The sequence below is a fragment of the Pithys albifrons genome, chromosome 22, assembly GCF_047495875.1.
Source record: "Pithys albifrons albifrons isolate INPA30051 chromosome 22, PitAlb_v1, whole genome shotgun sequence".
NCBI classification, from domain to species: Eukaryota; Metazoa; Chordata; class Aves; order Passeriformes; family Thamnophilidae; genus Pithys; species Pithys albifrons.
Genome location: NC_092479.1, coordinates 5,621,153 through 5,641,845, shown reverse-complemented (window position 1 = coordinate 5,641,845; position 20,693 = coordinate 5,621,153). Strand labels below are relative to the sequence as shown.

Sequence of the window (20,693 nt, the reverse complement as noted above, 5' to 3'; positions counted from 1 at the left end):
TGCATTTTGTATTTTGTGCCTGTTAGGCATGTGGTTTTACAGTAGTTATGCAACAAGTAAAGAGGGATGTGTTCAGTTCTGTGTGTTCAGAAAAGCTGCTCTGTGTGCTCTGGGTCCTGCTCTGACATCCTCGTGTCTCTGGGGAGGCAGAGCAGGAGTGTTCACTCCTCGTGTTTTCACTGGAGAATATTTAATCCCACGTTCCTGGATCCCTTGCCATGTCTTTTGAGGCACACTCTTATTAAAGTTCTCCTTTCTTTCCTAAAAATCATTCCTAGATTAAAACTTTCCCAAAATGGGAAAATGCTTGGCTCTAACTTGATGTTTGGGTGTTGGAACTGAGCTTTGTATCTGTTAACTCTGGGTTTGACTCCTCCGTGTCTTTGTTATTAGAGCACAGAAAATGAGCCCCAGCAGTGCCATTCCCTGAGGAAGGGACAAAAGGTGACACAGACAGGTGTGGCTGCACCTGTGTAGTCACTGAGCACTGCAGCAAATACTGTTCTAGCAACTGAAGAAGGATGGGAAGGTGAAAATTACAGCAAATTGACTTTAAAAGATCCCATTCTAGAGCAGGACTGTAATTAAAAACAATAGGATGTCCACAGAACATCACATGTGAAAAACTTCTATGGTACATGGAAATGGTAATTGTTCTTTCTGCATTTTATGACCATTTTGAAAATTATATCTTGAAAAAAAAATTAAATAAAACTTCTACTCTGTGACAGGCTTAATGATTCTGAGAACTATGCAAACAATTCAGGTAAATAGTTAAAGAGTCTCAGTCTGCATGAGAACAACAGGAAAATATTAACTAATATTTTCCTCTGAGATCTTTTAAGGCTGGAGCAGAGATAATGAGATGCATTTGGGCATTGTCAATATTTATTTAAATAGCAAAAAAGCAGATTTTAAAACTTGGCATGAGTTTACTTACCTGTGCCATACTGCTGGCATAGAGGCTGGAGATTTGGAAGCATGGAAGCTTTAATTGAACTACATGCTAAATAGGGAGAATGGTGAGAAACTATTTCCTATCTGCAAGAACTTTTCTTGTTTCAGTGAAACAGAGTGATTTTCTTAAATCTTCAGAACCTGTAAATCCCTGAGTTTTGTACTGAGTTGACTGAAGTGGTACATTTAACATAGAATCTCAAAATGGTTTGGGTTGAAAAGGACCTTAAAGACCATCTCATTCCCACCCCTTGCCATGGGCAGGGACACATTCCACTATCCCAGGTTGCTCCAAGCCCTGTCCAACCTGTCCTTGGACACTTCCAGGGATGGGGCAGCCACAGCTTCTCTGGGCAACCTGTGCCAGGCCCTCACCACCTTCAGAGGGAAGAATTTCTTCCTAATGGCCAATCTAAACCTACTCTCTGTCAGGTTGACTCCATTAACATACATTTATTCATTGCATTTTCTAACAGAAGCGTTTCAGGGCTGAAAACTAAAATAGTTTTGTTTTGAAAATGTCTTGATGGGACAGCCTGAGTATTCCTCATCTAATTATTATTCTCTGAAACATGATGTACCAGTGTGGATCCATTTGTATTTTGAAGTGTCCTCAGGGATGGTGTGACAGAGCAGGAATTGTGTCACCCGAAGTCCTTTTGGGTTCAGCTTCCAATTTCTGCAAACAGGTAGGAGAGAGAGGGGTTCTCCCCTGAGGGTCTCCCTGGAGGATCATCCATGCAACAGTTCGTCAGGTTCATTCCTTGCCTGCAGTGGGAAAAGGCTGAGATTGAATCAGTGTCTGTGATTAAACCAGTTTGGGGGTTCTGCCAGATGGTGTCGTTCTAAGCCAGCCAGAGGAGGCACCTGGGAAACAAATGGGGGAACTTAAATGAGCTGTAGCTACAGGCAGGGGTTTGAATGAAGGTTCTTTTTAAAGGGTTCCACCTTCTTGCTGTCATCTGTAGCATTAAAGGCAATGGGATTCCCTTCTTACTTAGGTATAAACCAGTGGGGATGCAACTGGAGCCAGTAATTTCATAGTATGTGAAAGCCTCTGGAAGTCTTCATATTAAACTATTCAAACATTCATAGTGAGAGGCACCAACATCCTGGCTCTCAAGACTTCAGTGTTCTAGTGACTTGCCACTCTCCTTTTTTAAGGGGTTCTGATTGACTAGAAGCTGATGAGTTATAGATGATGATCCAAAAGATTGCATGCTCCCAATAATTCTGAAACATTCAGCTATCACTAAAGAAACATGGGATACTGTCAGTGCCCCTGGGAGGAGAACAGGCCATGCCCTGAGTGAAGCATCTTGTCTGGGAAAGTTCTCTAAGAATGTGGCACTTGGCAATATTTTTCAGTGGAGCAGCTCATGAGCTGCAGTTGCAGAATTTCAGCCTCCAAACTGCAACAGACTCCCGAGAACAGCATTTGCACAATAGGAAGGACCAGCACACAGGTGTTCTGGTTCTGCAGCATCAGAGCCACTGATTCAGCCTCCCTACTAACAGAGCACACACTGGGCTTGCTGGTCTAACCCTCAATTGTAGATGATTTCCAGATGCCTCATCTTTAGTTTGATTTGAAAAAAAAGGGAGAGAAACATTGCAAAGAAAATGTCATGTTATTGCTAAGTGGCCAACTTAAAATGAACTGACGCCATACGGGCAGATCCTTGTGATTAAAATCCCGTCTGTCCCTGACAATCATTTGCATGGTGAATGTGAATTTAGTTCACCTAAAAGGGAAAGCTTTCCTATTTCAGGGAATTGAAGAAGGAGGCATAATCAGTTTTGGCCTCTGCAGGTCTAAAGATATTATGTGGCAGAGAGAAACTAAATTTTCTGCCCTGATGTGGTGTGATAGGGAGTGACTGTGGACAAGCCCAGCACTGAGCAAAGTCCAGTGCCACTGTGAGATGTGATCTCTGTGAAATACTTTCTGGAGAGCCCATTTTTCCCAGCCCAGCCAGCAAGTTGACTCCTTCATCAGCCTTCAAGTGCCTGCTTATCTCCTGCTCTAATCCCTGGGGGGAAATGAATCTGTCAGGCTGCTTTGTTTCAAACTGAGGTGGATATTGGAGGCCATAACAGAAGATGGAAATACATTTCCTGGAAGAGCCCAGGAGCAATTACTTTACTTCCTGAATGTTTATCTGAACTGCACTGAATCCAAGATAAAATAAAATTGGGCAATAAGCTCTATGAACTGCAGTCATTGACCTTGCTGTGGGCTCAGCTCAGCAGCCTGTGCTCCCTGTGCAACTCCTGCTGCTGTTGGTAATCTTCCCTCTCAGGGGTTACAGCAGGTGGTTCCTGCTTGAAGAAAACCACAATTATGGTCATCTGTCAAGCTTACAAAAGGACCTGCCGTTGGTTTCCAAGATTTACAGATGCTGAGTTCTGTGGAGTGATATATTTTTGAAAGGCAAATTTACAGCAGAGCCTCCTAAGTCTGTCTCTTGGATGCCACAGAAGGTGAAAAGAGCCCTGAATGAAGGCAGAGACTGGGTTATTCCTAGAGCAGCTCCTTCTTCTCCATCCTTCATGAAACTGGTATATATTTGAAGAAGAGTCTGTCACTTATGTTAAAGTGTACATGGCACAAAAGGAAGGTCTAGAAGAGTTCTGAATTTTTACAGATCAAATATCTTAAAATTCACCCCAAATGCAGAAGAAAAATTTATGAGTTAAAATCAATTTGTAGTAATATATTTCAGTACTAAGTGTTTTTTATGAATGTCTTTCACCTGTCCTGTTCTCCTGTGCCCATTTTACCTTGGATTCTTGAATTCTTAGAGCTGTTTTCCTAGAAGGTGTGCAATCATATTGATGGATTTCTTCCCTCCCAACCTGCCCTAATCTTCCTCTTCGTGTTCATGGCTCCAGTCACTGAACAGATGGTCAAGTCCTGAAAGATCTTTAAATGTAAAGAGTTTATGAACTTACTTCAATTAAGTGTGTAAGGACATTTTCCTACACAAGCCAGAGGCTGGAGACAAGGTGACCTTAGAGCAACAGTTATAGGCTTTAAATCTTTATTTTATGCTGACTTTTTTTCTGCAATCAACAAATTTTCATTATTAGACCTTTGCAAGGAGAAGGGTTCAACAGCTCAAAACACAAAGCCTGTTCTCACTTAATTAAAGTAATTGCATCATTTTTTTCCAGATGAGCCCAAGAGAACTAAACATCATGGCAGAAGGCAGAATAATTGTTGTCATTACGTTAGTGCTGTTGTTGCTAATGGCTCCCAGTTCCACAAATATTCCTTCAAGTGAATAAAGTAATTTAAGGGATTTCACAATCGGTTCATTTTAATAATGCAACTTATTAAACAGTTTTGGGAAGGCCTGGGAACGTTCATGGCTGTGGTTGCCTGAAGTAGCTGTCTCAGGGCTTGCCCATTGAGAATTCCAGTATGGAAAGGATGCACCAGGACATGGGTGTCACAGCCACTGCTGCTTCTCCCAGTGGAATTATCCTTGGAAAACTGATGGATGCTGAAGACAGGTGTATTTCAGTCAAACTGAGTATCTCAAGGAGTGTATTATGAGCCAGTGCACAAATATGAAGCTTTGTAGCACGGTGGGTGAGACCCAGAGGCTGCGGAATAACCTGGATTGCACTTGCCATGGGCAAGATGTGCAGCTCTAATCTCAAGGGTGGATTACTGTGCTTAGAGGTGCTGTCCAGATGGCTGGGAATAGACTGCAGCTCTGCCTGTGGCCATGTCAGAGGTCAGGGCTGTGGAGCTGTGCTAGAATTAGGGAAAAGGCAGCTTATGCACAGTTGGGGTGAGGTTGTGGCCCAGTGGGTGCTCTGGCAATGGGGATGGTAAGAGTGAGAGAGAGAGTGTGCAGATACATGGCCCTGTGCCAGATGGCACTGAGAACTTCTGTTCCCTCCTTGTACTTGATGACTTCTGCTGGGGGTCGGCAATTACTCTGGTTTTTTAATACAGCCATTAGGAGAAAGATTTCCCTGGATGGGAAATAGGGACACGTGTTATAGTTCACGTGTGTCACCAATACCTGTGTCACAGTTCATGTGTGTGTCACCAATACCTGTGTCACAGTTCATGTGTGTGTCACTAATACCTATATTACAGTATCACTAACAGCTGCCCAGGAGTGGCTCAGTATTTCAGAATCAGCCTCTTGTGACGAGGTCAGTTTGCTAATCTGGTGAACTGGGTCTGTAGTGTATCCAGGCAAGGGTAAAGGGAGTGCATGGCTGGGAAGTTCCAGGTCTAATCCTTGTGGATTTACAGGTCAAATACACCATCAGCTCTGTAATACTTAATGTGTCTGACAATCAGTATTCTGAAATTTTTAGTTTTGGTTTCTCTACTTTGAGGGCTACAGCTGTTTCCCTTTGTATTACATAACTGTTAGCCCTTTCCCCATCCCTCAGCAGTGAATGTGCATGTGGGAAAAGAATCCCTCCCTCCTGGTGGATTACATTAACAATAAACCTGTTTGTGTCAAGGACGATCTTCGTTTTGCTCCCTCTTTTCCATCTTCCAAACCATATGTATGTTGTGCTCCTGTGTGTTTCTGCAAGATGCTCAGGTTGTGGGCTAGAGTCTGGCTCCTCTGGCAAATCTCTTCTTTTGCAAGTTTTTGACATTCCAGCATTGTTCAAGTGTTCTGACTTCCATTTTTAGCTGAGCCACAGGGCAGTCTGCAGGCTCAGACATTTCTGGTTTTCAAATCTTTTCTTGTGGCATGAAAAGCCTTTGTTACACTGAGACAATAATAAGTTCCTGAAGCACTGTGGAAGGTCTTTAATCTGCATGTTGTGTCAGGTGAGCAAGATTTTTCTGAGGATGTCAAGTGAGGCAAGAATAGAAACCCTTTTCAGTAGGCTTAGATCCTAAGTCCTCAGCTCAGTGTGCTTAAGAGTTGGGAGAGGAATTGTGTCCCATTTAACCCTTTGCTGTTTCCTATGGCTTTTCCACACTGTGGTCCAGTATCCATCAGAATCAATAACCAGAGGAGCTTTCCAAAATATTTTATTTTTCTCTGTCTACATGATCATTTACTTAGGAGGCTTGAAGGATTGATTGATAGTGTCAACTAAAATTTAAATTAACCTTCTCTGGGTGGCCTTTGGATTACAAACCTAAGTTTAACCTGAATATTGAACTCGTTCTTCTTTTCTGGTGCCATAAATCACTGGCATTTCTCTGTACTGGAATAAAACCAAACCCACATTCGAAGTCCTGCTTGTGCAGAATTCTAATTCCAATCTGTAAACCAATATCTTGGGCACTGCTGCCATGGGAGTTCCATTTCACTCTTTCTCCCTTCCCTTGCCCCCAGGTTGATGACACATGAATGGTTAATGCAGGCTCTAGGATGTCCTGGCAAAATGAATATTTGTGTTTTGCAGCATGCCAGCTGCTGAGATTTTGTGGCATGGGCAGCCTGGAAGACTGCAAGGAATCCTGATTAGTGCTGCAGGAGGTAAACCACGGAGCTAAACAACCACAGTACTTTGGGTTTATGCAAAAGTTTGCCTTAACTCTGTCTCCTTATAATTGAGGTACTCAAAGCTTAGTTGTGTCTCCTCCCTTGTGAGGTACAACAATGTCATTGTCCCCATTTCAGGTGTTATTTCCATAGCATGGACATTACACAGAGAAGTTTATGAGTTCATTTAGGAAATTCAGAGCAGCATGTGATGGAGCAGGGAATGGAGCTCACAGATCTCAGCTCTCATTCACCTGCAGAAAGCACCGGGATCTTTGGGACAAACTTCCCGAGGCTGCAGTTTTCTGTAGGAGGGATGTGAGTCTGTGAGCATTTAACAGGCTCTTCTCCTGATTTGTAGCCATCTCACTAAATTACTCTAGAAAGCTGCCTGAGGAGGGTGGAAGGCTGTGGGTGAAGAGTTTGAATGAATTGTGGCAGGAGTGTACGTGGCATTACTGGCACCGCTGACCCGTGTGCAGACCCAGCTTGGTGTTAGTTTAGAATTAGTCTGTGGTTAAACTCAGAGCCCAGCCTGGGCATAGGTGGTGAAACAAACAACTTCTAAATGAGAGTGACATCTCTAGAATTAACTCCTCTAAAGCTTTTTCAGACTCTGAAAGGAGGAGTAGGAAGCGCTTAATGAATGTGTTTTTAAACGGGCAATTTGTGTTCGGCTCATCAGGGTAGAAGTGTATGAGGCTCCTTGTCCTGGTCCCAGATGGCAGGAGCGATTGTCTCTTGTACTTAAAACATAATGTAGCTTAAGAGGTTGTGATAGCCCGAATGACAGATTTCTGTATTTGGAGTTTAATGGATGCATTTCGAGTGGAATAAGGTAGTGACTTAGTGCTTTTTAAAAATTAATCCTTACCTGGTTTTGCCTGTCAGTTTGGGAGCCCCTCAGTGCTCCTGGTTCTGTTACATCAGTTGTTCTGTTAGTGGAGCTGCCTGGCTGTGACCAATGCAGTGTCTTCTGTGGGGTGTGTCAGCTTGCAAAGACATTCCTAAACAGGTTGTGAGACGGAAAGATGCCTCTAACATAGAAGGAGGAGAAGGAAAAGGAGAAGCAGAAGAAGAAGAAGAAAAAGAAGAAGGGGCACTTTGTTAAACCTTTTTTTTCTTACGGCTGTAATGTGTCACCTAAATCCCCTGACTGGATAGGGCAGGAGCACGGCTTTAGGATTAGTGCGTATGATGGATTTAGGATTTGAAGCAAACATGTGTTGCTGTGTTTCCATCGTATCCAGTTTTTACTGCCCGGAGAGAAATGTGCTCTCTTTCATCAGACCTGTCCACTAAAACACTGAGGAGAACATTTGGAGAAAAGAGGATGACTGGGACAGTGATACCTTGAAGAGCTGTATGAGAAGAAGATGTGATTGTTCTTTTTCTTCCAGACCTGGAAAGGGACTGAAGAGCTTATGCAGCTGGAGAGATTCCCAGTGAAAGGCAAGGGTGGCTCAGGAAGGCAGAGAGGGGAATGGATTGTGCTATTAACTTTGCTCTTATTTACTGCAATGGATGTTGTTGGCTGGGTTTGAAAAGAAGGTAGACACTCAGCAGCAGTGGGACTTGCAAATCTGTTGGTAATCAAACAAAGAAAAGGGTTATCTCTATGTAGGAATCGCTGTGGAGAGGAGGAATTGGCCTGGAGGAGCCAACAACTGTAATGTCTTGATGGATGCAGTGGGCAAAGTACCAGAGAAAAAGGAATATCAGCAGGAGGCAAAGGAATATCAGCAGAAGGCAAAGGAATATCAGCAGGAGGCAAAGGAATATCAGCAGGAGGCAAAGGAATATCAGCAGGAGGCCTTGCTGTCCAGAAATGGATTCATCTCCATGCCAAATTGCCTCACGGCCCTGCCTGTGTCCACCATGTGTCTTCTTTAAAATCTTGACCTGAAACCCACCCAGTCATCCAGAGCAGGCACATGGGTACATCACCCAGAATGAAAAGGATTTTGTTGGGATTTTAATATTCTAAATGAGGATAATGAAGGAGGCCTAAATTTACTGTGGAATTGTTCTGCAACAACCTGAACAAAACCACTGCATTTTGGAAATCACCTGTTACTTTTTTTCCGATAATACTTTTGTGCTATTACATGGAAAATGTGTGCTACAGAATCTTGATACCTCCTAAGGCCGCCAGTGCTTGTTGTCAGCTCATCTCAGACATGGATATCTCCAAATCTCCCTTGCTCAGAAATAAGTTCTCGGTGGCCCGACTGGCCGAAGACTTTTTCTGGGTTGGTGGCAGCATCGTGGCTTCCCCGAGGTGGAAGATGGGCCACTTTGGTAAGATGCAGGTGGAGCCCTGGGCACCTCAGTGAACATCTTGAAAGCTTTCATGTTTGAATCTGATTTAGTGACTCCTTTGTCCAGCAGCAGAGTGGGGGAGTGGAGAAGGAGGAAGAACTTGGGACAGCCCTAGTCCAATGTTGTGTTGCATGGTTGGTGGTGCAGTTCTTCTTGCCTTCAACAACCCCTCACTTATAATTTCATTACTTATTTCTGTATGTTCTTCAGGAAAAGCTGAAGCAAAATTGTGTATTTTTACATGTGCAGACCTTTCTGTTGCATAGAATGTCTCCCTCTGCTTACCCACAGTGAGTTAGGTGTGCTCTCTGCCAGGGTTTGTACCTCTTAACTTCTTGATTTTTCATGCAATATTTGTAGTTTAGAGTTTTTAAAGGGAGTGTTTAGAAGTATCTCTGCTGTCTTCTCCCACAGTAGGTCAGTGGGACCTGGGAGGTTGTTTTCTTAATACTGATGTACAAAATTCTCAAGCCTCACTGGCTCTCCAAGAAGGGTCCCATTTGGGTCTCCTCATGGCAGCCACTCTTTTAAATAGGAATAAGCCCAGCAAATCCAGTTGGAGATGGCTGGAGAGGTTTCCTGTTCTAGTAAAAGCACTTTAGTAAATAGTGTTCTTGAGCCACTTGTGCCTGTGCAGTGAGGAAATCTGAGCAGCCTTGAGCAGAACCATCTCTTCCCTTGGAGTACTTTTTTGTCTTACTCGTGTGTCAGCTGTACCTATCACAGGTTGTTTTTAACAAGGAAACTGGATGTGTGGATGGCTCAGAAACTCCTGGGAATTTTAGCAGAGGTTGAGAAACACCATCCTTCTCTGCTTCTGCCCTTCCCTGGGTCCAGATGGCCCATGGAGTCTGAACTGAGGGATGGAGAGCTGACAGCCTGCCCTCCAATTAAGCACCCTAATTTCCACAGGATTAGGAGCATCTCTTCTCCCATTAATGTCTCATTTATTAGGGATTGTGTGCTTTAGGGATAGATTCAGTCTTCCATTATCTCTTGTACACAGTGAATGCTGTTCCAGCCATTGCTGGCAGAATTACACAGAAATTTTCTTTTCCAAAGTCACTTCCAGATTTTTTTGGCCAGTGAACAGAATAGTGGAGAGTCCTGGAATTCAGTGAGGGTTAAGCCAGTGAGAGCCAGCAGGGGAGAGAAGGTTCTCATGCTAGGAGTGAGATGGTTTGTTTGAAGGGTGAGAGGGACCTGCTTACAAGGCTGAAGGGATGCAAAATGTAAGAAATGAAGATTAATGAGGTTGGATGTGGTCTGGTTTTTAACTGGATGCAGAGTAATGATGCAAATCAGCCTGGTGGACCTGGACCAGAACAGACAGGTCATCTGCAGAACTGTCCAAACACCTTCCTGACTGTTCAGCTGCGCAGGATTCACAACACTGTACTGGATATATGAGATATATATATATAACATATTTTATATGCTTTTATATTATCATCTTTATATCTTTAGTTTGATAAATATTTGATGCTAAACTGAAGCTGATGTTCCTGTCAGGAATAGCTGGGGCCATTCAGCCCTTGGGTTTACGTATTGATGAGCCACTTATAGCCACGAAACCATTTCCAGTGAGACTTCTAAAAAATAGGGCAATTATTATCTCTTCAATGAATTTGCAGTGCTGAATGTGTGACAAGTGTGGGAGTCCTCTGTTTGTGTGTGGGAGAGCTGTTTTGGTTTGGTGATATTTTAAGGGGACAACTTGCCCTTTTAGTGCACGTGTGCTGGAGAGGTTTCTCTGCTCTCTGTTGCATCTTCTGGAGGCCCTGGGGAGAAATAAGTCTCTCCAATCTGCTTTGCCCTCCTTATGTTGTTTAGGAGGGGGGTTGTTGTGAGGCACACAGTCAGATTGCATCCCATCAGGAGCTGTTCCCGGGGCAGAGCTCACAGAGGTGTTTGGTGCTCACTGTTCTTGGGGCAAAGGTGTGCGGCACATCCCGGGGCCGCCTCGAACCTGGGACGTGACTCTTTTGACAAAGCTGGTCCGTGTATAAAAATACTCAGTGACTCAACCCTTCTAACTTCTTTTCATCCCCACATGCTAAAATACTCCCACTCCTTCACACATTTACATCAAACTCAGAAACTCCTAAAAGACAATAATGCTACTGAACCATAAATAATGAGTCTGCAGACATTAGAACATCTTTCTAACAATGGGTGTGAAATTGGTCTCTTTTCTCCACCTTGTTTCAGGACAAAGTGTAGGGATTTGTGGTTTGTGTAGTTTTGTTATTTATTGTTACTTTAAAACTTTGTGTAGTGCCTGTAGATGTGATTAAGAAGTATGAAAAATCGCTGTGCTTGTTTTTGCTGCATCAGTCCCATGTGGGACTGGGTGTTCCACGTTTCTCTTCCCTGCTCTGCTCTGACAGGGCTCTTTGCTGCAGCACAGAGATCCATCTTCTCTCCATGGCTGTTTTGTCCAGATGCAAATTGAGGCAACTCATTAGAAGAGAACTGAACATAAGCTGAATTCTGATAAAAAAGGTACTAATGAAGTGCAAAACAGAAGAGCCTTAATTCAGCCTTAATTAAAAATAGTTAGGAGCCATTTCTTCCAAAAAATGATTCATTACGAGACTAGAGGATTTTTATTTGAAGTATATAAATGAACCCTTAGAGAAGGAATGTGAGCAATGGTAAGGAGAAGCAGTTCTGCTTGTTCTCAGCAGTGTGCTCTTCTCATTTACATGCTGGGAAGGATTTCAGATAAAAAGAGGTGATTTTCTGTTTGATATAAGCACCACTGGGATTTACTTTTTCCTGCTCTGAACTTTCAGTCCTGCAGACAGGGAGGGTGGAGGTTCCCTGTTTCCCTGCTCCATCCTCTGCTCCCTGTCTGGCTGCCCCAGCAAACACCTCAGCATTACCTCAAAGGTTTTCCTTCCCATTGTGTTGGAAATCCCAAAAAACTGCTGTTCTGACATAAGGAGAAAGAGATTTCTTGTGCTTTTCTTTGCCCATGTCACCAAACCAAAAAGGTAATAACAGATACTGAAGTGTTGGGTCTGGTCTGACCATTCAGGCAGGGACAGGGACCAGACTCGAGCTTGGGGTGTCCCCAAACCTTTTTGCCATCACAGATCACCAAACTCAGTCCAGAGAGCACAGGAGCTGGGACTGCAGCAGGGCAGAGGTGCTGGGTGCTTGGGGTAGGTTTGGGGGACAAATCCTGCCACAGAATGAGCAGCTGCATTGAAAGAGCAATCCAAGGATGCTTATTAAAATTTTAACAGCAGGGAGCATATTCTTACGTCATGTGAAAGCAAAGTAAATGTGTGGTGCATGAAGTGGGCTTCTATTTTGGTGCTTTAGTGTTTTCTGCTTTGTACCAGGTGTGATCTTTGATACTTCTCCCATTTCTGCTCTTCTCATTTCTTTAAACAAAATATTTACTGAAATAACTTCCAAAGAGGAAGTTGGATGATTAATGTGATTTGAAGTGTGTGTGATTAGTGTAGAGAGAAATTTTCTTATTACCTATTTCAACCAATTTTTTTTCAAAAAGCCCTATAAACCTTGTGAAATTAAAATAAATTTTCCATAATTATTATTGCAGTAAATTTGAGAAATATCTGTCTTCTCCTGAACTGGAAGGAAAGAAGATATTGAAAACATTGTAGTGTCTGGGAGAGGGTTGGGCCAAGTTTGGGTCTGATGTTGCAGTGAATTCCAGGGATGTTTCTGGCCCAGCATTTGCTTTATGACTAATTCCTGCTGACCACATTTGTTTCTCTGAGGGCAGCTCTGATTGAAGCCAAGGGATCAGCTTTAAGAAATAAAATGTTACATGAGGGATTATCTTGTTCTTAATTCCACACCTTTTCTCCCTAAGTATTTTATTAACATGAATAACAGACAGAGTTGTGGCTCTAAATCTAAATTTTCTCTTGTTATAGTGATCTGCTCTCAAATCAGAATGTTGAACCTTCTTTTCTGGAGTAAATTAATTGACTTTGTCTGAACATGAGCTCTAAAACACACTAATCTGAATGCTTTTTCCCATTTCTTTTTACCCCACCTTGCTTCCCTTGAGTTCTTTTGCTTTTGCCTGAGAGGTAGACTTGAATCACCCCAAAGAACTGTGTGGGTTTTGATGCATTTTGGAATACAGGGAATGAGTGACTTCATTTGGACACTGTTTAATCTTTAATCTTGATGACAAAAGATTGATAAAAGAGCTGACCTCTGAATCTCCTTTGTTTATAAATCTGGACTCACTAGAATGTAAATTGCGTGTATTAGTTTTCATTCCTCCATCCAGAACCTCAGTAGTAATTTACACTTCTCATCTCTAGCTCTGAAAAAAAATTAGATCTATAAATACATTGGACATGGCAACAGTTTTAATTTTACTTAAACTGATCAGGCAGAAAAGCCACAGGAAAATCAGGTCACAGGCTCTGCTCTGTCATTATGGGAAATAAATGGGAGACTTGGCAGAAAATATGAGTCTGCATTTATTCTGGGACAGAGCCAGTCGCTCACAGCTGGCATTAAAGTCGTGGAGCTCAGTCCTTGCTGCAGCTGGATCCCAGGAAAAAGCCTCAGCCTTGGCTGAGGCCCCAACCTCGCTCCCAGGGGCACCACATGCAGGAACCTCAGCTCTGCAGCAGTTCCCAAGGAAAGGGCAGGATCCCTGCCAGGCCACAGCAGGGACCTCTGGGGGAGTTTCTGCAACACTGGTGTCTTTGAAGGCCACTGCAGCTGTTTGTGGTGCTGCCAAACCCCCAGGAAGGGGAAGGTTTAGTGTCCAGAGTGCAGCACAGGTGAAAGGACCCCTGCCAGGACAGTGTGGGTCTGCATGATTTGGAAGAAGAAAAATCTCTCAGGTTCTTGCTACTGCATCCAGAAGCAAATCTAAATCAGTGACTTAATCCATGGCAGCAATGGGACCTTGCTGGTCAAGGATTTCAGTTTCCAGGTGAAATTCCATGCCGTGTCCAGCACAAGGTTTACATGTTGTGGGAGCTCAGATTAGGCATTTGAGATGTTCTTGGGAAGGGCATGTACCCTGTGCTGGCTCCAACATGTGGCCATTCCATATCAATTAATATGAGAGGGAAAACTTTCACATTTACAGGTATATCCACAGTGGCCAAGAATCTTTCTCACTTTTTGATCATATAACCTGACCTCTTATATCAGACAATACAGGAAATCTTATTCTTTGACTTGCACTGTTAATTTGGCAGCTGCTTGATGTGTCTTCTTCCTGTAAAGGCCATTCTAAAGGGAGCAAAGTCTGACAGTGCTGTCACCTCACTTCTCTCCTCAGTGGAAAGATGTATGAGCTCCATGCAAGCTGGCACCCAAATGATCAAACTCCGTGGGGGATCCAAAGGGCTGGTTCGCTTCTATTACCTGGATGAGCACAGGTCGTGTATCCGCTGGAGACCCTCTCGGAAAAATGAGAAAGCCAAAAGTGAGTGTCAGCCACAGACCCTCCCTTCTCACCCCTCCTGGGGCCCTGCACCCTTAACAAAATAACAAGCCTGAGGGATTTGGAAGCTGGAAGTTGATCACTGGCAGGTGATCAAGGAGAATGTTGCACTTGAATTTAAAGGGCAGTAAATGTTTTTATGATGAGTAGTTTCTGGGGTTTAAGCTGCTGTTGTCAGCTGGGCAGGCTGCAGGGGTGTGCTGTGTTGGAAATGAGTTGAAGGCAACCCCTGTGTGAATTGGGGCCCCTTCAGTATGAGGTTTGGCCCTTCCTCTATGGGATTTCTCTGCAGGATGACCCATCCTGTCTGGCCCAGGCTGTGCACACGGCCATTAGTGAGCTCCATGCTTTTGTCATTCCAGTTTCCATCGACTCTATCCAGGAGGTGTGTGAGGGGAAGCAGTCGGAGATCTTCCAGCGCTATGCCGACGGCAGCTTCGACCCCAACTGCTGCTTCAGCATCTACTATGGAGACCACATGGAATCCCTGGACCTGGTGTCTTCCAGTGCAGAGGAAGCCCGGACCTGGATCACAGGGCTGAAGTACCTGATGGCGGGGATCAGTGACGAGGACAGCCTGTCCAAACGCCAAAGGACCAGAGACCAATATCCTTCCTGTACTGCCTGGGGGCGTTTCCTGAGAGTGGAGAGCTACTGATAGCACTGGGATTCCTTACAGCATTTGTTTTGCTACAAGCACTAGGCTCGAAGCTTCAAAGTAGTTCCCACTGTATTCCCTGTTTCCAGAGACAGAGGAGTCCTTGGAGAGGATTGTTCGGGGCAAGATTTGGAGATGAATGACTGGAGTGGACTGAAAAACATACAAGTATATTCTTTCATCTCCATTTCATTTGGTTATATGGGATAAAATGGAATGTAACACTGAGGTTCACTCAGGAGTTTGCTCTGCTGTGCTGTACAATGGGTACAGAGCACAGCAAGTCTGGAAACTCTTACTGACCTAACACAAGTAGAGTTAAATATTATCTTGAAGTTTCTTTCATTCCCAGTTTCATTTACAGTATATATAGAGAGAGTTCAGTAATATCCCTCAACATTCCATGCTGTTCCTTAACTCCTGTTCAATGTGGTTGAAGCAGACCTTTGATGAGGCAGATAAAAATGGTGATGGCAGTCTGAGTATCAGTGAAGTGCTCCAGCTAATGCACAAACTGAATGTGAACCTGCCCCGACAGAAAGTCAAACAAATGTTTAAGGTAAGAAACAAAAATGTTTGTTTTGTCTTTTTCTGAAAGAACAAGGATTTAACATGACACTCAGTAGGAGAGATTGCAAATACTTCAGCAGCTGGCTGAGAGATACTACACAGTCCATTTGGTAAATTGAAACACGTCATAGATAAATTGTTCTGCACAGAACAGGCCATACACCAGGTACCTCCTGGTGTTACATAACATGAAGACACACAGGACCAAGATTGGTTTTTTGTTATACTTCTTGATCAGAAACTCAAGTCACGTTTCCTCCTCTGATTATGTTCTCTGTAATAAATATTATCCAGTATAGTATCCAATATCCTACAATAATAAAATACCCAGCATGCAAACTTTTGGATCTGTCATATTTTCACTGCTAAGAGCTGTTTGTTTCACATTTCATTCTGCTGACCTTGACCCAATTCAGTGGGAAGCTGAACAATGGAGATGTGTAGCTTTTGTCATCACAAAATCTCTCCAGGGACCAGGAAGCCTTTATGTGAAATCCCTGGTGATTTTTTCTTTACTTGTAAAATTAGTATTCCTCCAGATATTAGTAGTTTGTGGCCATGGATTTAACGGATATCCTCTCAAATCCTGGATATAAAATTAATTTCAAGATTACTTAGGTTCCAGTGTCTTCTCAGGAAGACATGGTTGGTCATTCTGTCACAAATGTGCGTGTTGTGTGCCATGTTGTAGGGTACACTGTTTTACTTCATTGCCACAGAGAGAAGAAATCCTTCAGCAGGGTTCCCTGTGGAACAGTAAAGATCTCAAAAGTTGTTTCTTGGCTCCTGCACTAATGTGTAAAGGGAGAGCTGAGCAAAGCATTCCTATGCCAAGGACCAGCCTGTCCTACCAGGCCATGCAGGGAGTAGCCATGTCAGGCAGCACCAACCCACAGTTCCTTTCAGTGGTTTATTCTCATGTAGGGGGTTGTTTGTTTGAAGCTGGTTCTGGCAGTTGGGTTTCTGATTGTCCTCTTGCTGTGTATGCAGGAGGCTGACACGGATGACAACCAGGGCACGCTGGACTTCGAGGAGTTCTGTGCCTTCTACAAGATGATGTCGACACGCCGCGATCTGTACCTGCTCATGCTCACCTACAGCAACCACAAGGACTACCTGGACACAGATGACCTGAGACGCTTCCTAGAGACTGAGCAGAAGGTAGGCCCAAGCCAGGAGGATTCCAGTGTGTCTGCCCTCCTGCTTGGCATTGGGGATGCTTTGCCTTTTAGACAGGGAGGGGACCTCGATGTTATGCATATGGAAAAATACAGTTAAATGTCTCTTGATTTTCATCTTGTAGGCTGGCATGACTATTTCTTGAATCTTCTTGCTCTCGCTACCTTTTTTTTTTCCCCGTAGGCTCTTTTGTTGTGCCCCTAAATATAGTCTCTGGAGCTTCTTTCTTTTTTCACATGTTCTCTCAGAAAAATTCCATCAGCACCTGTCTGATCCCAGTGTTCAGCCTCCTGGAGCAGAGCTGGTGTTCCTGGCTGTGCTTGGGACTTAGTGCACTGAATTACTTTGATGATGAAACACTGAATTACTTTGTCACACTATCTCAGGTTGTAAAGTAGAAGGTTGTGTTTTCCAAGAGCTGTTGAGAGAATGATTAATGTATGGGAAAGTTTTTTGAAATACACTCTGAGTCTCTGAATGCTTTGACTCCAGTGCTGCAGGAACCAATGCATTGACTTGTGGTTGCCTTTCTCCACCCATGATCTCTCTGAAGCTGCATATCTGGAGGTCAAAAATGCCCATCAGTTCCAAACATTGTCTAAGAAATGAGGCAATAAAAAAGCCACCTCTCTGGCAGTTATCTTTTTAGATAAGTGGGGTGTGTTTCCATTTCATTGGTCTATTGATCCTCCAGATGGTGAGAGGAAAATGAACACTCACCACAGGACACAAATCAGCTCAGCTAATTACAGACATGGACAAATCCTGCCTATGGGGCTTCTCTCCCTCGCCTTTCTCACACAACATATACAGGGAAAACATGTTAATTCTGTATTAGAAAAGCCTGTTTTTTTCAGAGCTTTATCTTTTGAACCCAAAAAACATATCCTGTATGTTAAAATCCAAAGTTAGAGTGTTTTTTCTTCCCCTTCTTCTACTTTTATAGGTTCTACTACAGGTTTCTCTGTAGGCTTCTACTTTTTTAGGTTTTAAATCACCCCTAGGAAAGGTATTGATCTGGTAGCAGATGTGCTGGCACTTTCATTTCCCCCTAAGCAAAGATTCCACATTGCCAAAACAATCACCCACATGGTGCCTTCATTGCAGCCCCCTCTGGTGACAAGGGCTGTGTTTTCCTGTCATGGACAGCATCCCATAGAAAGGATTTGCTGGACCACTGAGGACAGGAATGTGAAATAATAGCATAGATAATAGAGAATAAATCAACAGGAGATAGCAGGAGTATTAATTATGTTAAAATTGAATTATGAAAACATTGCAAAGGTAACAAAAGCTACAGCTCAACATAAATGGCCCTGTTTTTATAAATGACAACATTTCCAGACAACGTTTCCAGACATATATTCCCCTTTGTACTCTTTTCTTTTTTAGTTGAGAATGCAAAGCAACCTTGAAGTTAACAGATTCCCTGAGAACATTATGTCCTGAATCTCTGTTTTCCTGCTAGTAACAGATTTTTCTGTCTGCTGCATAAAGATGAGCCATTTTCTTGTTTTATTTTAAAGTAAAAAACCCTTTGATAATGCAAACTAATCCTTTAATCCTGCAAGAGAAGAAATCCCATTGGTTTGTGACAAAGCTTGTTGTGTTTGGATGCTGTGTGGTGCCTAATAACAGGTCTGACCTACAAAGCAGAACTCTGAGCTCAGGCAGCTGCCAATAGCACAGAACTGTTCACCAAACACTCCCGTTCTGATCCGACCTGACACTGATTGACAGGAGTGAGAATCCCACTGGGAACTGGAGATCCTGAGTCCCACCATGGATAATCTGTCCAGTTGTTGAACTGTATGCAGAGAAAAGAGATGAGAGAGGCTGTGATTAATAGTTAACACTTCATTTTTGCTGCTGTTCCAGATGACAAATGTGACTAAAGAACATTGCCTGGAGATCATCAACAAGTTTGAGCCGTGCCTGGAGAACAAGAAGGAGGGAGCTCTGGGGATTGATGGTAAGCTGGTGGTGCAGCTTTTGTAGGGAAAAGGCAACTGTTTCAATGCTTAGGAGAATATTGCTTTTGCTTGCATAACGTACAGTCCCAGAATTTTGTCATGGTGCATAGAGTGTGCTTCCAGTCTTTTGGGGTTTTTAGTATCTGTTATTTGCTGAGGAACTTAAAGGGAAACTGGATCTCTTTGGAAGAGTTTTTACAGGTACATAAGATGAAGCAGCAGTCACTGAGGGTCAGCTGGATCTGGATGAGTCTTTATTTGTGCTTTTAGTTGCATCATTCCTGCAGGTATTTTTGGAAATCCAATAAGTGTTAATAAGAGGAGTGATGTGCTCCAGAGTAAATGTGTGAAGTGGGATGATAGATGAAATCTGGGGGGGGTCATGCCTGGCTGCCCTTTGCTGCCAGAGCCTTCTCTGTGACTATACCCATGTTGTACCATCAGGCTGGGAGCTGTTATTTTGGGGACTGACTGTAAATCCTTTCCCCTAAATAGTAAATCTTCTGCAAGATCTTATTGACTCCAAGGAGAGAGTACATTCCTCAAGCATCAGCTTCTGTGCAAAAGTTCTGGGACCTTTGGAAAATTTCTGTGGTTGCCCCTTTCTGTGGGTGTGTTGCCATCCTGCAAAGTGGTAAAACAGAAGTGGTTTGGTTTTTTGCATGAAGAAGTGGGTAGTTCCTGGTCTAGTGTGTCAGGTGGGTTTTTTCCAAGAAGTGATTCTTGCTTAGGATGGATTCAAGTCTGTTCTACTTTCACTGCTTTTCAATTTAATGTAAAGCTTATGCTAATGGCAGTGAGGGAGCAGTTGACATATTCATATTTTTATTTTCTAGTCTTTACAACCAGTTGCAGCCACATAAATAATGAATAATCAGGTTTATTATCTTGCCTTCCTCATAGCTGGAAAAGTAAGATTGGACTTTTCAAACCATTGTAGGTTTTCCTAAAGAAAAAAAATTAAACATTTATACAGTTGCTTTGCCTAAAAATGAATGCTAAAGTAGTTGTGAGTTTATGGGGTAGGATAAGAGAGAATCCCACATGGTGACATTCTGCTGGTTTCTGCTACAGACCTCCTGATTAGGAGGGAGCAGATGAGGTTGTTTGGAGATAACTGGAAAAAACTTCATGACTTTAACCACTCCAATATCCTGCTGAAAGTCCAGCAGAACAGAACAGGTCTAATCTAGAGCTTAATTAGTGCAGGAGATTTCTGGACTGTATTGATGTTAACATCCAAACATCCAAACACTGCTGGGGTGGTGCTGGCAAAGGAGAAAGAGCAGCTTAAAAAAATCTGTATTTGCATCATGTATGTGCCAGTGCATCATGTATGTACATGTGTGTGCACACATACAGAGGTTATTCTTCTCTTCTTTTTGTGTGTAGTCGAGATTTTAGATCCCTCTTTTCTTCCAGCAAACAGATCTACTGTTGCTTAGGGGACTGAGATACAACAGCCATGGAATCTGGAGCTGCCTGTTTATTCCTCTGCTTGGTACAGCCCAGGCAGGAGCATCCTGCCCACACTTGGCAGCACTTCAGTAGTAGTAAAACAACAGTACAGTGTTCTTTGTCCTCTCTTATTCATTCATGGGTCTGTATTGCCTTGTGGCCTCAGCTCTGCTGGGTTTGGTCATGGAGCACCTTGGACTGGCCTGTGACAATTGGCTCATTCACAGTCTTGCAAAAGACCCTCACCTTTGTCTGCTGATCCAAATAACAACATGCCAGTGCACCTTTCCTGAGGGTGTGCACTGGAGATCCTCAGGATACCCTGGATCTTCATTCATTCCTCTTTCTTCATCCCAGGGCTGATATAACCTGTTGGTGTGGACTCACTGTAACAATCGTGATATCATATTTTAACAAGTGTTTAAAGCAAACAATTGTGTTTTTTCAGCAGTGCTGTGTGGGATTAATCTTGTGGCAGCTGATTGGTTTGCAGTAAGAGGAGCTGATTAACCCCACGAGTGTGGCAGTGCTGTGTGTTTGCTGACACTCACTGGGCTCTACCCCTTTTCTGTGGTAGCTGCTCTCACTTGGTTGCTCTTTTGTTTTCACCCTGGGCCTCGTGTATTGTTCAA

The 20,693-nt window shown here is 43.3% G+C and overlaps 1 protein-coding gene across 4 annotated transcripts in view; it reads left to right on the top strand.

The window, feature by feature from the left end:
- The window catches only part of PLCH2 (phospholipase C eta 2), a 71,942-nt gene that overhangs the window by 29,524 nt on the left and 21,725 nt on the right, over positions 1–20,693 (top strand). For all 4 annotated transcript variants that reach the window (XM_071575624.1, XM_071575627.1, XM_071575626.1 and 1 more), the window contains exons 3-7: positions 14,059–14,205; positions 14,586–14,829; positions 15,311–15,440; positions 16,442–16,612; positions 18,509–18,602. In XM_071575624.1, coding sequence (XP_071431725.1) covers positions 14,059–14,205; positions 14,586–14,829; positions 15,311–15,440; positions 16,442–16,612; positions 18,509–18,602 — 786 coding nt within the window. The remainder of the gene's footprint in view (positions 1–14,058; positions 14,206–14,585; positions 14,830–15,310; positions 15,441–16,441; positions 16,613–18,508; positions 18,603–20,693) is intronic.